We start from the raw sequence: 17,390 nt of genomic DNA, 5'->3' as shown, positions 1-17,390 counted from the left end.
ATTATAATTTAAAATTAATTTTTCACTCAGATTTTATTATTTTCATAGTTTTTTTTTTAATTTTTTAACCCTTCTTCTTCTTCTAACTTAGAACTCTCTCTCTCTTGCTTCCTCCACGCGCATGGCTTTCTGTTGAACTAGGAAGTCCTATTTATAGCTTCAAAGGTCACCAATAATTTTTAGGGATCCAGCCTCGCTTGCATGTCTTCAAATGTGAAAATGGTAGAGATTCTTGATCAAAAAGCAATGGCAATTTTCCATATCAACCCAGAAATTCTTATGTTTATGTGGCCTAGTACGGTGAAGAATCAAACCCTTTTTCCTCGTCAAAAGGTTGCTAACGGCGAATTTCAAGAGCTCTAATATTGATCAATAGAATTTAACTTATTACAGAGTGTTATTACTGATTCAAAGGTCGCCAAACTTTCCAGGCGATCCATCACACTGACCAAGCTCAATGTCGTGTTAACAGGGTCCTTAAAAATATAATTTTAGTTCTTGTTAGGACTCCATATTCAGGTAATTTTTTAAAAAAGTTCATATTTCTATAATTTTAATTTTCATTTCTCATATTTAAATTATTTTCCCAAGAAAAGCTTAAAACCTATAAATAGTTTTATAAAAAGTGCTTTAAATTGGTCAAAAAGACACGAGGAGTAGAACTAGACCTGGTCGTTTTTTCTTATCACTAGCTGGTTGCATTGTTTTTGGTGATGGATGAATGATGTGTACGTGTTTGGTCCGCTGTGACTGTGACCACGAGTCTCTGTCTTATTTTGTAAATAGGAAAATATTGTTTGTAATATTATATGAGATATTTTTAGATTTTTTACATTTAATTATATTATATTTTTACATAAAAAATAAAATAATAATATAAAATATTATACATAATATTTTCTTTATCAATTTAAATTACGTAACTGCGGTAAATAATTAATAATACAACTTGTATACTTTTGATATTTATCTTTTACAGATTTATACTTCGTTTTCTTATTTTATTGTATTAGCAATCATATTTTTTAATTCTTTGCTCCCTCGGTCACACTACATTTAGATTGAAAAAGTAGGTGTGAAGTTATAATTGTTCATAATAACAACGTACGTAGCATATCGAGCATGTGCTCTGAGAACACCAAGCGACACGCATGTTGCCTCTGCCAATTTGCACTGCACTCTGATAGGGCTTAGCGTACTAACCGTGTCACTACCTCACTTCCCCAGGTTAGGGTCGATCGTCCTGGGTATACTGTGACTCGTTAGAGTAGCAAGTTACAATTCTACCTGCTTCTTAATTCTATAATAATTTTCAGTACATGATACCACATTCATCCAATTATACATCTAACTTGCTTCGCTCGCTTTCAGCTTTGGGTCAAAGATTGGAACACAGTGCTCTCAAATGGACACATGCACCAGCAACATGCATGCAAGCAATTCAGTTTTAATTTATTTATTAAAAACAAAGTATCTTGATAAATTAGTGTCAAACATTTGAAGTATGAGAATTACTTTGGTGGTTTTTTTTTTCTCTGGTTGCGAGGGTGGGATTAAGGATTATTGAGAGGAGGGTTAGTGTTGAATCACACACACAGGCTAAGTTAACAATACCCTAAAATCGTCATGATTTTTTTAATAAAGTTTATGATGATTAATCACTTTATTGCAATACTTTAGCTCATAGCAACAGTGAAAAATTATTATAAAAAATTAAAAATCCTTCTTGAAAGTGTAGGGGACGATTTGTCAACTATACTATCTGATGCCATTGACCTCTTTAACAGGCAATAATTCAGGTTAAAAAGATGTTGGTAATTATTTTTTATAAATAAGATTGAAGAAAATATTTAATAATTATGTATAGAGTTTTTTTTTCTTTTTCATTATAAGAATTTTTTACTGTTTATAATATGTATTTATGCAATAATTATATAATCATTTTTAAATTTCATAAAAAATATATAGACTTTTTTTACTAATTATTATACAAATAAAATATTATGGATGAAAATTGTTGTATATTAGGATTTTGTATTAATTTTAACCATTGTATGTTAAAAATATAAATTTTCTCACTAATTTAACATCTTTAAGGAGGGTTGCTTATTACATTTAAAAAATTTATCAATTAGATACTTTAGAAATAAATTTATAATGGTTGACAAGAATATTGTTCATACATTAAAAAAATTGTCTATCTATATTTTATAAGTAATTTTATAATCATCAACAAAAAAATACCAATAGTTAAAAATTTATTGTTTACTCTATGTTTTAAGAATAGTTTTATAATAAAATACAAAATTGTCAACAACAGATAAATAGATAAATTGTTGTCTATTCCATGCATGTATTAGACAAAATTTTACAATCATTCACAAAAGAATTATGAACTGTTAAAAAAATGTTATTTATTATATATTCTAAGAATAATCTTTTTACAATACACGTGTTAAATTTTTTACCTATTCTATATTTTAGAAATGATTTTACAACTGTTAACAAGAAATTTTCAACAATTTCAATTTAAAAACACTCACATTTTAGTAATTGTTGTTTGTGATATGTTTTGGGAACATTTTTTTAACCTTTGACACGAAAATATTGTCTAAATTAAATGGTGTTGTGCATAATTTTTAAAATTGTTCAAATAGAATAGCCCTTTAAATATAAATTTTAGCTGGATGAGAATTTGGAACATAAATCATAAGATATATATTCATCAACCTTTTCTTCTAACGAGATTGATCAACTTGAACGACCATACTCTGTTGAATAGATGAATAGACTAAAATTACTGCATGTTTGATTCGCGGCTGATATCTGATGTTTAGGGTTCATTTGGTGCTTAGCATACATGATAAAACAGGTTAATTTAGTTTATTATATTTTATTTCTGATGTTTGTTGAACATCATAATAATATGATAATTTATCGTCCTATTTTATTATAATATTTTTTATTTGTATTTTATATTTTTTTTAAAAATTAATTGTTAAAAAATATTTTAAGAAAAGTATTTTTTAAAAATCATAAAAAATATCTTACTCATTTTATAAAAATACTTTTAATTTTTTATAATTTATTTGTTTTAATTATAATTTCTTACCAAAAAAAATACATTTTTAATTGGAAAAATTAAGAGAACCATTATAATTTATTGTCAACATTTTAATATTATATATATATATATATACACACAAAAATATTTTTAAATTTGTAATATATATTTTTATTGAAAAATTAAAAACTTAAATATTAAATTGCTTTCAAAAATTATATTAATTTAGGTAAAATAATAATTTTATTTTTTTAAATATAAGTTATATTTATTCTAATAATTTTATTTATTTCAAACATCACATAGAATGACATAATATTTTCTATTTTACTATATTTTTCTTATATAAAACGTAAGATAAGATAAAAATTTATCTTTAATCAAACTTTTATATCTAATTATTTCTTATTTTATAATATTTATCAAACATACCCTTAAGTTTTAGAAGCGACTCTGGATCATAAAGCTCTCAAAGGTAGATATTTTTACTTCCTAAACTATTTTTTGAAAATAAACACAAACTAATTTTCACCAAACAATATGGCAAGATCTAATTCATGTGTTACATAGAATCACGATTGGTTAATTCAAATATAATATCAAATATTAAATGAAAACATAATTTAAAAATAGTAAAAACTAATGAATTTTATATACTTTTTTTTCTACATTTAAGATTAATATACATAATAAAAATTTTCTAATTTTAAAAAATTATGCACTTTTAATTGTTATTATTGAAGAATTTAGAAAATAACAAAAAAATATTTTAAAATTAATATTTGAAAGGTTAAAAATATAAAAATTTGATAAATATTTAAATAAAATAAATGAAAAATTAATAACAACAAATAAAATTAATTAATTGATTCGATGGATAAATTTAAAACATCCACATGTGCAATTTAAATGGAAATACTTAAGTGTTATATGTAATTGTTGTAGGCTGGCATACATGACCAAGAGCTTGTTTAGTTTTCTCGAAAAAGAAACGCTATTCATGAATTTTAAAATACTCCTGAAGTTTAAAGAAAAAAAAGAGGTTTAAAAAAACAAGAAAGGAATAAAAAGAACGACTAACAAAAAATAAAATATTAATTTAAAAGATCTAAAAAAATAAAAATTCTAAAATTTTTTGTAAGATTTATAAAACTCTCAAACCTTCTGTTATACTTTTAATATTCTCAAACAAAAGTTACGATTAATTAAATATTTTCTCTCTTGTTCCTTTCTTTCTTAAAATCAAGTTCCAAACAAAAAAAAATAAAATGGGATGAACAGAAATCAATTTTGATGCATAAAGGTTCTTATAAAGAAAAAATCACATTGAAAAGACTAGTACGCGGGTTTCACTCGTCCCCACAATATCTGTCTCTATGTATGTATCTATCTATATATTATTATAAATAAACAAAAAGTTACATACTCTCATGATAATGACTGTTACTTAAAAAGATTTGACACGATAAGAGGATGATCAAGAGGGTGAAACCGCAACTTTATTGATGGTGGAAAATAGCTTCACCGAAATCTTAGGCGAAGGATATGTTGAACTGTTTCGTGGTTATCACATTAGTGAAACAAAAAACAAAAGAAAAACTATGTGAAACTTTAGCACAATGATCTTGAAAAGGGATTTTGTCTTCAAAGCAGAAGCTTCTTTTTTCAAATAGATGTGACTTTCTTGCATGGAAAGTGCTTATGGGGCAAAAGGAGAATATTGGCAAATGTTGTTAGAAGATACTTTGCGGTGTTAAAACATTTATCTCAAGTACACTCTCACTACACTAGACATTTCATTTTCTTTCTTTGTTCTCTATTGGAATAATTGTGCGGTCTAAATGGCCTCTGCAAAAGGATGATATTGACCATTTGCCACTCAAACTCATAGATCATATTTGAAGCATATTCTATTTGCTGCTTTTGTTCCGAAACTTATCCTCTTGTTCCCTGTGGAGGTGTGGTAAGGGTAAGGAAGGGTCATGAGCATCATTCTCTCTTTTATAGCTCATATTACTCGGACAAACCAAGCATGTTCCTCGGCTTCATTGCTACACTACGACAAAGTTTCAAGAATATTTGTGAGCTTTGTAGCCCATAGGCACAAGCTTTGAAGCCCGTTAATATCTAGAACTTTACAACTCAAATGGGCTGCTAAGGATGTGGAGCTGAGCCACACCTAATAGCCTAAAGCCTTAAAAGTAAGTCAAGTGTTTGAACGTTGGAACAGAAATAAAGAGTTTGGTCCTGGGCCGAAAGCAAAAAAGAAATTGACCATGAAGCTTTGGTTGAACACCCAGCTTTAGATGGATTGGTATCACGACGAAAAAGAGAGAGATGATATTGCTATTTTTTGGTCGCATTATCACTCTAATTCGTTGTTTAATGTTTACAAACAAAAGATGTTAATTACTAACTTATATCTAAAACAATGTTCTTATAGATTAACTAAATTTGGATGATGATAATGAACAAAATGATATCATGGAAAATAAAACTAAAATGAGATTAAGAGCAATGTTGGTGAAGCTTCTGATTTCTTTGATGAAGAAAGAGGGCCCGAATTGGATCCAACCATAGACTCCTTGGACATGAATTTTGTTTTACTATAGTTGTAGTTGTTATTTGTGAGCTCGTACTGTAATAATATTATAAAACTTTGATCGTTGAATTATGTTTTGAACTTGTTTATGAGCATGCCACTTGTAATATAATCTTACTTAGTATTTCTTTAATTAGATAGTTGTGTGACGATAGTAGTCGTGAATTTGGAGAGAACTTTTTAAAATTACACTGTTTAGAAAGTTTTTATAATATTTTTTTATAAAGTACTTTATAGTTTCGACAAAGTATATATCGTGTTTTTTCCTTTTGTGCTTAATAAATAAAGTTGATGATAATTTAAATTAAAATTAACAAAAATAATTTTTGATGATATATATTATATATATTGTTGAAAAAAATTACAATTGGCTAGAAATATAGATATAATAATCTTTATAAGAATTAAGATAATTTTTTTTTATAAGCCAACTTTTGAGAATGAATTAGATACAAATTTCTTAAAATGATATCAAAGTTTGTCCAAATGGAATGAGAAGAAAATTGTACAAATAACCGTTCTTTCCTTCTCCACGAATGTCCTTAGGTAGCATATTATACACTTTTCAAAAATTTCTATTTAGCTTTAGAGTCAGAATTTTAAGGATCATATAATGACCTTGACATACTTTTATTTTTATATTATTTTCACTTAAATTTTATTGTAGTTTAGATTGAGAAATAATTCAATCACCCACAAAAGTTAGCGAAAAAAAAAAAATCAAATAAGATAGAAGAATATATGATCTATATGTAATGTTATTTTAGAATGTTGCTCGTCACATACTTGGCTATTATTTTCTAATTAAAATTAGAGTTCTACTCTCATAGTTTATGCTGATTTTTAATAATTTTATTGCGTGAGTTACTGGAAAAAAATAACACAAAAAATACTTATGATACTGTAATTAAATTTTTTGCATTTTCTATTTAAGCTTTTGGATAAATTTAACAAGACAAGTACAAGGAAAGTTAATTTTAATAGAACCTGTCAAAATACTAGCATTGCTTAAATTTGAATTAAATTTGAATTTAAAAAAGCTAAATTAAATCAAACACGTATGGAAAGACGCAAGCAGAGAAATTTTTAGGACCAAATTGTGTGATCATTTTGGTATTCATCCCACACGACAAAAATTATCAATTAACATGCCACTCACACCATTGGCTGTCTTGTCTGAAAAATGAAAATAGAAAACAATGTAAAAGAATTGTTTTAATCATGACGATATTTAACTATTACTAAATTCCATAACTGAACAATAATGAATAAATTAAAATAAAAGAAGAGAGAGCTAAAATGAAATTAAATATAGAAAAACAAAAGTAAAACAGAAAATAAAATTAAAGTATTAATTTTGTCAAAATAATTAAGTACATAACCATAACCGTCTCCCATCCACACAGTAGATTCTTAAATAAATAGCACATTGGAAATGGCTTACTTGATTTCATGCACATACGTTGCAAATATCCTCCCATATGAGCAATAAGAGTCACCTTTGCTAAAGTTCATATTTGGAGATCAGTCTTTTGCGGTGGCAAACTCAATGAATGGATTCATAAGAACTTATGATTTCAGAGATGGAAACTGTGATGAACACGTTGGAGTGCTTGAACAGCAACCTTTCATTGATGGGTCTTCCAAGTTTCGGTCAAAGCTTTCAACTCTTAATCGACTGGTAGGTTAATTATCATTGTTAGTTCTGTTTCTGGCGTTACTGTTTTGATTCCGGATTATTTTCATTAGTCCATTGTGCTAATCGCAAACTAAGCTACTAACAAAAGTGGAGCATAGATATTCATTGTCCTGATTGAAACAAAATAATGCACTACTCTCAGGAACTCTGTGGATAACTCGTCTCCATATACATTTTTTCATAATAAAGTTCTCCACGAAATACGCCAAAAAATGCTTAACAAATTAGCACTGTTCACCATTCAAGAACAATAATTTTAGAACTTGGCTAGCTACAATCATACACTATCAAGCGTTAACATCTTACTACGCACAATCATAAGGGTCAAAATCTTTTACAAGTCATTGAAACACCTTTTTACCTCTGTAAATAGAGGCTTCGGAAGCAAAGGAGAATACATTGCTTATAAATAAATAAACTTTTTTTTGGCTTCAGAAGTACGAGAGCTTGAGAGAGGAAAAATAGTGTAAGTAAAATTCTAAGAGAGTGAAAAAACTACACCGCATTAAATATCATTTCTACAACCTTCTGTTAGTATAAAATTTGTAGTATTTGAAATACGAGTCTCATTAAAAGAGCAATAGTTTGTATTTCATACAAATAAAAAAAATATTAATAATTATTCATTAATATAATGGAATCTGTTTCAAAGTGTTTTGTAATATTTTTTTTATATTGAACGGTTTCTAACATTAAATATTATCTTTTATATTTAATGTTATTGTGTTGTAAGATCTAATTTTATTATATTCAAATTATTATTATTTATTTTTAAAAAATTTAAATTTACACTCGCTCTATGTTTGTTGAGCTTGACAGGTTCACAAGTGATTTAGTTTGGTTTGGATAATTCGATTTTTATAATTTACCTTTAATTTAGTTAAAAAATAATAAATAAATTATTTATTATTTCTTTTATGCTATTTTTAAATAATTTTTTAATATAAAATTTATATAAAAATATGATATACAAAAAAAATTTAAATTATTCTAAAAAATATACTTACGTAGTCATGAAAATAATAAAATTTATTTCTAAAAAATAATAATATAATATAAATTTATAAAAAATCATTAGTAATAGTTATATATTATAATTTTATTAATATATAGTCTTAAAATTACGAGTGAGATACTAACTTTATAAATATTCGGTTTGGATTGAATCAATTTTCTTGAAATTCAATCCACTAAAAGAATTCTAATTTTTACAATCTTTTATTTGTTTAATTTTTATTAAATTGGTTATTAATTTTTGTGGTTTGCTTTGATTTAGATTTATTGATTAACATCCGAAATACATTTGACAGACCTTTTTTAATATGATATATAATCTCATTTAGTGGGGCTGTTAAAATGGATTTAGACCTCTGAATTTACTCAATTTAACTTGGCGCATCGGTAGGTTAAGTGTTAAAATATTGAGCTCAGAAAAATTGAGTTTAACCTACCTTCTTATTTCTTAAAATTATTTTTAGTGTTAAGTTTGTTGTTTAATGATTGATTAATCCTACTTATTTATAGTAACTACTAAATATTAACATTAAATTTGTACATGACTTATTTCTTATAATTATTTAAAGTTTCAATTTTATTTTTATTCTTTTATGAGCCAACCCACCGAGTTAATGGGTTGACTAAATTAATTTTTTCTTAACTCACTACAAAAGTGAATTAGATTGGGTTAAATTATTCAGAATTCAACGCATAAGGAGCCAATTCAAGTGAGATGAACAAACTCATTTAAACAAGTGTAACATTTAACCCTAATGTATTGGCACGCTCAAATGTTGGATTACTTTGGCAGAATATAAAGATATAAGCAATCTTGATATAAGAGCCTATTTCATTTCTAGTACCATTTCAGGATTATCGAGTTCCTTGCTGCTGCTCTTTCTTTTACTGCTGATATGTTTGAATCAAGTACATATATCTGACTTCCATAGTACACTCAATTTTGCGTAGATGTCATTTAGATAATGCTGAGGGTCTGACAAGACCTCATTTTCCTTCTTAGAATAATTTCAAAACAAATGTGTCTGGGTAAGTGATCATTCCCTCCATGATCTTTTGTTTGCTTCCAAGTGCCATCATTTAGCTATAACTTTATATACACAAGTATGTCATAAAAGAAACCTTTTTCAGCCAGAAAACTGAGTTTAAGATTCTTAGTCTTGCATACTCTATCTTTAAGGTGTAATTAATTGGCTTTTTAAGAACTAATGATGGTGTTGTTTACAGAGCAAGTGGATAGTATCTGCCCTTTTTGGTGTTTTAATATTTTGGAGGCATGATGCAGAAGCCTTATGGTTTGCAGCAGGGTCTATGTTAAATGGAATGCTTTCTATTTCGCTCAAAATAATATTGAACAAGAAACGACCTTCTTCAAACCTGAAATCTGACCCTGGCATGCCCTCTTCTCATGCACAATCCATCTTCTTCATTGCCATGTTCATTATTTTGTCAAGTAATTCATCCCACTTTATTTTATTTATATTCAATTTTAAAGACAAAAATGGTCCTATGTATATGACTTTGACAAGTGTATCTCTGTCCACATGTGCTCTATTCAGTATTATGTGATAAGAACTAAAAGTTTCCACGTTCGGATTCTGCTTTCCTTTTGTGATGTATGTTCCTCATTCGGATACCTCAAAAGTTTGAGATAAAATTCTGGTGAATTGAACTGATATGAGCATATTGCTCTTGAATTTTTTAATAGATTCTGTACCATATCCTAATAATATCTTAATCTTATATGGTTAACAATTAAAGCTATCATTCGTTTGAATTTGGTGGGGTGAACTTGATTATTGATTAGCTTTTACGTTTTTGTATAATTCCATTATCTCAGTTTCCTTTTCAGTGGTAAGAGTTAAAAAGTTGGTTACTACAACATTCATCTAGAAGGTTAAAACGTAGGCAAACTATTTTTATTTTTTTTCAATTAGAATTATATGTCTTCTCCCCAGTTCTTGGATTTTCATTATTATATTGAAGATATGACATCATTTGTTTCTCTTAAGATGGTGCAGGTGTTGAATGGCTTGGGATAAATGAAATTTCCATTAGCAGTGGCGGACTGGTCTTGGCATTTGGTTCTTATATTGTAAGTATATAACACTTCCAAAATAGTAAAATTGGTTAACCTTTCTTTTGTCTTGAATTGGTGAGTTTTTTTTTTTATGCTCATTGGCCTTGACGGATTCCGAGAGGAACAAGTGTGGGCTCTGACCCTTTTCACTTTTTTTGAAAAAGAAAGGTATGCATGTAAACTTTTTTAAAAAATATAAATTTACGTAATTTTATGATTTACTAATATAATTACACACATTAAAGTTTGTTTACTCTTAATCTCTTTTAAATATTTTTTGGATCTGTCCCTCTGACATGGTAAATACATCATTAAATAATAATAATAATTTTTAAAAAATTAAATTTTATGTAGATTAAAACTAATAAGAAAATGATATTTAAAGTACAAAAAAATATTATCATTTTTATAAACACTAAAATATACTTCAATTTTCAAAGTTGATTGGCATGACAAATATAAGTAAGATTTATTTTCTTAGACTTAGTCTTCGTTTAATTTATTAATTCTATAAAAATCTTAATTACATTGTAATTATATTCAATAATTTAAAATTAATTTAAATAAACGAAGGCTTATTCTATGTTTCCAGACATACCTTCGGGTGTCACAGAAACTTCACACAGTGAGCCAAGTGGTTGTGGGAGCTTTTATGGGGTCCATTTGCTCTTTCTTGTGGTATTGGATTTGGAATGCCTTTATGCAACATGCCTTCGTATCCTCGTTATGGGTTAGAATCATCGTTATTTTGGGGTCTGCGAGAATTTGCGTAGGTTTTCTTTCAAATGTGATTCTACATTGGCTTAGAGATAAATTAAATTTGATCAACATGTGTTGAAGGAAGTAAGGCTACCTCAAAATAGTAACTGTGTTATGATCACCGATGTTACTCTTTCAAACACTAAGGATTATGTCCTTATAGTATAGCTAAGTGATGAAAGCTAGCAAGACATGTATTCGATGACCAAAGCTTGAATTCTGTGTCTAGAAAACTTCAACATTCTCTAATCTCAATGAAAAAACAGGAAAACTTAAATGACTTCTTAAATATTCATTTTTACATTTTACTATTTTTAAAATTTTTATATTAATCCATCTAGATCACAATGATAAAATCAATTATGACATTGCATTGTATTATTAATAATTCATGCTTGTGCTTATAATATCAATAATAATATGCTAGTAACACAATTTTTAATATACTTTGTAACACGTATTTTACTACTAGTTAAGTCTCACTATTTTTTATTCACTATTTATAATTTATTATTTATATTATATTATTTTATATGCAATATTATAACCGTCGTAAATGTGTCTGTGCCCACACCGGCACATCGTATTCGTGACTTTCGCATGTTGTAATGTCTAATGTATTTTATTATTTTAGCTATTCAAGATTGAATGTTTACAAAGGTCTAGATATCAAATGAGTCTTAACCACTGGCACTGCTGTGCCAACTCCAACGTATTAGTTCGTCTATTCAATTAGGTTGTTTTCTCTCGCTTTTATTTCCAAATAATTAAAAATACTTTATTAGTGATAGGAATATAAAATATAAATTTTTAAAATCCTTAATTTTGAGAAATCTTAAAATTTAATTTAATTCCTAAAATATTACTTTAATGATGATTTGTAAATATTTTATTATACTTATTATTGATTAAAATAATTTAAGTATACATTGAATATTTTAGGAAATTAATAATTTCTTATGGGATAATTAAATATAAATATTGGCTTAACTTAATATAAATGTCATGACACGCATTATAAAATAAGAAAATCACGTCACTATATTAAAAAGAAAATCCACAATTTATTTCATTTTTAATAATTAAAACTCTTGAGGGCAGTAGATATTTCATGCTGAAAGCAAATATTCAAAATGCTTTTGTATAATGAAAGCATACATTAATCATTCCAGATAGACGGGTGTTAATGCAATCAGAATATGCATCAACCAATAACAAGGAAAATCTTGGCTGCTGTAGATGTTTACAGGGAGTGAAGCAACCAAATATAGATGGATAAGGAGTGAATTTGGAATCTCTTGAACTATTTTCAGTTACCATTAGTCAGATAACAGTGAAAGGTTGCATCAATGCCCAAATCAGAAGTTCCCTACTCACCAGAATAAATTCAGGGTTTCATTCTCTTTCTTTATGGTGTTGGTTGACGATGATATATTTCATGTTTTAGGCCATCCTCCAATTGGTAATTGTCTTTTCGTATAAGTATTATGATTGAAATAGGTCGTAATAAGTTTAAGTACAAGTAACGTTACTGATTTACTCCCGTACCAACTGTTTTACCAAAAGCAAAAAATAATGTAAATATGATGTGAGAAAGGAAAGAAAAGCTAATGTCAAAATTGCTTCCATATCTTAAATTTTCCATTCAACGTATTTTTAATTAACATTTACCAAATAGGGGATCATTGGACATGCCTACAAGGAAAGGAAGGGGGTTAGTGTCTGCCAAACCAAAATAATTTTTAGTTTATGTTTTGATGGCAGCTATGGCAAGGGATCTTAACTTACACTTATAATAGATGTTACACAAGTGATTTTGTTCTCCATCTTCACATTATAGAACACGTATCTGACCCCCATAACCATAGTGCTTAAGAAGCCCTTCGTCTTGTCTCCAATTTTCTTTAACCTTCACTTCAATCTGATCAGACACCAGTATTGAGTAAATACTTTCTAAGTCTAGAACCAAAATGTATACTACCATATTATTAAACAGTGAAGTATGCAGGTCTAGATTCAAAATGAATAGCATAGATACAGAATAAAAATATTATGTAAACTGGCACCTCGAGATAAACTTTCTTCTGTAAAAAATCTTCAACATCAAGGCGAGCAGCTGTTGCAAGCAGTTTCAAAGCCTTTCCTTCCTGAAGTAGTTGAGCATAACATATACGTGGTGAGAATTAAAGATGGACAAAATATCAGGAATCTGCAATTTCTTTTGGTTGCAAGTCGTGCAGGGTCAATGTTGAGATGTGTATAAAAAATCTTTTTTGCAAAAATATTGTCAAATTCAATGTTAAATTGAGTAAGCTCAAGACTAACACCATATCAGAATAGCAGTAATAGCATTGGATGTATTGCCACGACACTATGACCTGTTCAAATAAATTCCATAATTTCACATGATCCACTGAATTCTGAGATAAGTGACATACTCTTCCAATGAGGATAATCTTCTGAGAGTTTTTCTCAACCAAAATCTCTACTTGTATGTAATCTTTTGCATTCAGCCGAGCTTTATAGTTTACCACATTTACCTGAAGGAATAGAAAATAAGAAAATCTATGCAAATATTTCTACAAAAAGAAGTTAGCCACTCCTTCAATTTGGGAGGGGAAGGCGGCTATTTCACATATAAAAAATGAACTCAACAATTACCTGACATGCATATGGAATTTCATTTCGATACTGCATAAAAATCTTTTCTCTAACAATTTCTGACACAAAAAACCTTTCTGGATGCTCACTGACAATATCCTGTGAATTCAGGAACAACATTATGGAAGCAGCTACAGGGAAGAAACAAGTATTTTAGAAGAAATGACAAGGGATATCGTCAGGTTCTTATTGTATCCACAGTTATAATAGCATGCTATAGTGATAGTATGATACCAAAGGGGATCTGCACTATACTACACCAGTTCGTAGCAAAATCCATATACAGAGCAATAGGTAATTCCACACACTATTCGCAGAATTGAAGCAATACCAATGGGTTGGTATCTGCACACACTATTTGTGCCATTGGAGGTATAGTGAAGCAGAAAGGCATTATATAACATGTCTCATATCTAAAATGTTTTCTTTCTCCAGTTCTTACAGTACATGGACTACTACAGTCATAATACAGGTGTAATTAACTATACACTGATTGCCAGCAAGCACTAACAGCCTTCTCCATACCCCACTACCTATGTCACCTGCTACGAATCCAGAATTGCATGCCACTCTATGCCTATAGGTGGTCAACAGTATAGCATATTGACATGCTAATTACAGTGGGATTGCTGGATTTGATATAAAAATAAAAAAATAAAAAATCAAGACACGTGCTAAGGTGCAAAAACAATAATCTGACTCCTCATGTTGGATCTCTATGCACATTTCACTTTATTATTTATTGTTTATGTCGTCTATATTCAACAAGCAAAATTAACTGGTACAATTTATAAATCAAGTAATCAATTTGGGTAGTTTGACCGTTGAGTACATTTATATACAGCTTGGTTTGCATCAATGAGAACCTAAACGTAAACCCAAGTTAACTAGCCAGTTTTTACTTTGGATTAAATGTAAACTCTATAATCAAATACATTTACTATTTTCGTTGTCAGGTGTGGAATAGCAGAAAATGGTTCTTTTGTTCTCAAATGGGCTCCTGTTTTGATCTCTAAAAGTGAAATGAAACAGTGATGATGAAAAAAGGACAATTGAATGAGGGAAACAAAATTCTGATATTTGACATGCCTTCGGATAATAAGCTGGTCCATAGGGAAGCTTTGACATTATCCAGTCCTTGACATCTTCAACCCCATGACCATATTTGGCACTAACTGGTATAACCTCGTCAACATCAGTAAATTTCTCATACCACTGCAAGGAATTTGAAATAATTAGAGCATAAAACACTGGAAAAGTCAAGCCAAAATCAGTTAATTAACTCATACATGCTAATAAATACTAATTACTTTGTTCCAACCTCAAGTTTCTTTGCAACTTCACCAGGTTTAACAAGGTCCTTCTTGTTCAGAATCAATAGAGTGGGAGGTTTATCTTTGAGGTCTCCTATGCCTTCTTCCAACACCTCATCAATCTAGAGATAGAAAGCAATTTGGAAAAGAAGAGAAAAAAAACATTTTATATGAAGTAAGAACTAAGAACCATACTTTTTCAGGTGCTTTACGTGCGTCAACAAGGACCAAAACACAGTCAGCATTCACTGCAGCACTGCGAACATTTTTCATCATCATTGAGTCTAACTTGTGCATTTCCTTCTGTAGAACGCCAGGTGTGTCATAAAGTATCATCTGCAAGAGATCGGCAGGTCAGAGAAATGGAAAAATATAAATGCTATATTGTACATCTTCTAACGATGCAACTTTAATATAAAAATTACACATGAAAAATGACTGATGAATTATAACAATCAAACAGACTCTTACCTAGAGCACAATATTTGAACTTATGAATATGTAGAAAGTTAAAGAGCACTATTTAACTACATTTAATTACAGCACAGCGTTTTCAATCAAAATACCTTGTTAGTTAATTCAAAGCTAGGATAATATCCAAGAAAACTAGCATCACACATTAAAGTTCCCAAGATGAGATGCCTATAACAAGCTGAAAATATTAGCTACCACTAAAATTAAAACCTGATAATCGGAGCCAGAACATATACATAGAATTCGATGCCTCGTAGTTTGAGGTTTATCTGTAACTATTGACAACTTTTGGCCAATCATTTGGTTAGCCAGTGTACTCTTCCCAACGTTTGGCTTCCCAAGTAATGCCACATATCCTGCATCACATTTTGGGCCACATCAAAATTTGAAAAAATAGAAATGCAAAAAGCAGGCACAAACTCTAAGGAAGCGTTTGGAGAGTTTACAAGAACTTAAGGAGATGATTTAAGAATCCTAAAAGCTTTTTTAAGTTTATTTTAATAAACGTCTGGGTTTAACTTATCAAAATAAACTCTATAAACCCCACACTAGGCTCCTGTACTTCTTGTATGGATCTTAACAAGGACTGAATGCTCAATAAAAGCTTATTCAATAAACTCTTCTGTGATCAAAATTATATCATAAGTTCTTTTGTGATAAAAGTTTGTTCCAACAAAAACTTATTAATAAGTACTAGATTAAGATACTTATTAAAACACACGTAAATGCACATTTGGAATCACTGATTTTAAGAAAAATAATAGCTTATTCTTAGAAAGCTCTTTCTACAAAATAAAAGAGATTATTTCTTAAAAATAAATTTACCAAACAAGCACTAAACATTCTCATTTGAAAAAAAATAAATAAATCAAAGCAACAAACAAATCCTAGGAAACAAGTTTAGGGCGAAGAGAAAGGAGACAAACCACTTCGGTGGTCGGGGCCACAATCAAGGTCGAGCTCCTCGGTCTCGTAATCGTCGAGCAAGGCAATGTTCCTGTCGGGCTTGTCGCTGAGGGACAAGAAAGACGCGTCATCGTCATCGTCCAGATATGAATCTTCTTCTTCTTCTTCTTCTTCTTCTTCTAATTCTTGTGGTTCTTCGCACAGCCATAGTTGGTCCTGTTTGTTGGCGAATGCTTGAAAGCGACGGTGCCTGCTACTGAAACAAAGCTGTGACAGCAATTCCGTTCGGTTTCGGTGGAAGGGTTTTGGGGTTGTGAAGGTGGGAACGGGAAAGAGAGAGTGTTGAAGTTGAAAGAGGAATTGTCGTGTGGGAACAGTTGCAGTTGAAGAAGCTAGCTTCTCCATTGCCAGTGCCTCTGTTCCGCTTCACTCCTTTTTATTTTATCCAAGTCATGGGATAAATTATTAATTCCAAATATCTTTTTAACGACGTCGTTGTGACCAGTGGAAGATGAAAGTCAAAGTCAAGTATTTTCAAATGTGTTGGTGAAAAAGCCTATAAATGGTGACAAAGTAAACTTTTAAAATATTATAATTATTGATTGACTAATTAAAATGCTTGCATTGTGGGTGGTTTAAAAATAAGGTGAATTATCTTATAAATGACTAATGTAAATAACATGCCAAAGTGAGTATGTAGAAGATTTTTCGGCAATGATTCGAATGTTTAAAAGGAAAAGAATGTAATAAACAATGAATAAAAAATGGAGAAGAAAATGAAAAATAAGAAATGCACTAATGACTTTTAGTTTTTTGTA

At 29.2% G+C, this 17,390-nt stretch overlaps 2 protein-coding genes across 2 annotated transcripts; one reads left to right on the top strand and one right to left on the bottom strand.

Moving 5' to 3' along the window:
• Positions 1–219: 219 nt before the first annotated feature.
• LOC113859356 (lipid phosphate phosphatase epsilon 1, chloroplastic) lies at positions 220–11,297 on the top strand. The gene is made up of 5 exons (XM_027492155.1): positions 220–333; positions 7,195–7,347; positions 9,607–9,832; positions 10,401–10,474; positions 11,052–11,297. The coding sequence occupies exons 1-5, from the start codon at positions 220–222 to the stop codon at positions 11,295–11,297; spliced, it is 813 nt and encodes a 270-aa protein (XP_027347956.1).
• Positions 11,298–13,040: 1,743 nt separating this feature from the next.
• Positions 13,041–17,016, bottom strand: LOC113858238 (GTPase ERA-like, chloroplastic). The gene is made up of 9 exons (XM_027490769.1): positions 16,593–17,016; positions 15,877–16,022; positions 15,388–15,528; positions 15,201–15,314; positions 14,969–15,094; positions 13,880–13,978; positions 13,657–13,758; positions 13,285–13,365; positions 13,041–13,139 (listed from the first exon to the last, which is right to left on the bottom strand). The coding sequence occupies exons 1-9, from the start codon at positions 16,975–16,977 to the stop codon at positions 13,053–13,055; spliced, it is 1,281 nt and encodes a 426-aa protein (XP_027346570.1). The 5' UTR covers positions 16,978–17,016; the 3' UTR covers positions 13,041–13,052.
• Positions 17,017–17,390: the final 374 nt, after the last annotated feature.

Source organism: Abrus precatorius, unplaced genomic scaffold (assembly GCF_003935025.1).
Source record: "Abrus precatorius isolate BTA unplaced genomic scaffold, Abrus_2018 Scaffold2, whole genome shotgun sequence".
In the NCBI taxonomy this organism is placed as follows: Eukaryota; Viridiplantae; Streptophyta; class Magnoliopsida; order Fabales; family Fabaceae; genus Abrus; species Abrus precatorius.
Note: the sequence above shows the minus strand (reverse complement) of the source record. Positions and strands in the feature narration are given on the sequence as shown.

Bases quoted from the DNA above. Each gene is read 5' to 3' on its own strand.
- LOC113858238 (XM_027490769.1), bottom strand. From the start codon at position 16,977: ATGGAGAAGCTAGCTTCTTCAACTGCAACTGTTCCCACACGACAATTC. The intron at 16,023-16,592 runs GTTTGTCTCCTT...AATGTGATGCAG, and splicing joins TGGCCCCGACCACCGAAGTG to GATATGTGGCATTACTTGGG. The intron at 13,366-13,656 runs GTATGTCACTTA...CAACTACTTCAG, and splicing joins AGATTATCCTCATTGGAAGA to GAAGGAAAGGCTTTGAAACT.
- LOC113859356 (XM_027492155.1), top strand. From the start codon at position 220: ATGGTAGAGATTCTTGATCAAAAAGCAATGGCAATTTTCCATATCAAC. The intron at 334-7,194 runs GTTGCTAACGGC...TTTGGAGATCAG, and splicing joins CCCTTTTTCCTCGTCAAAAG to TCTTTTGCGGTGGCAAACTC. The intron at 7,348-9,606 runs GTAGGTTAATTA...TGTTGTTTACAG, and splicing joins TTTCAACTCTTAATCGACTG to AGCAAGTGGATAGTATCTGC.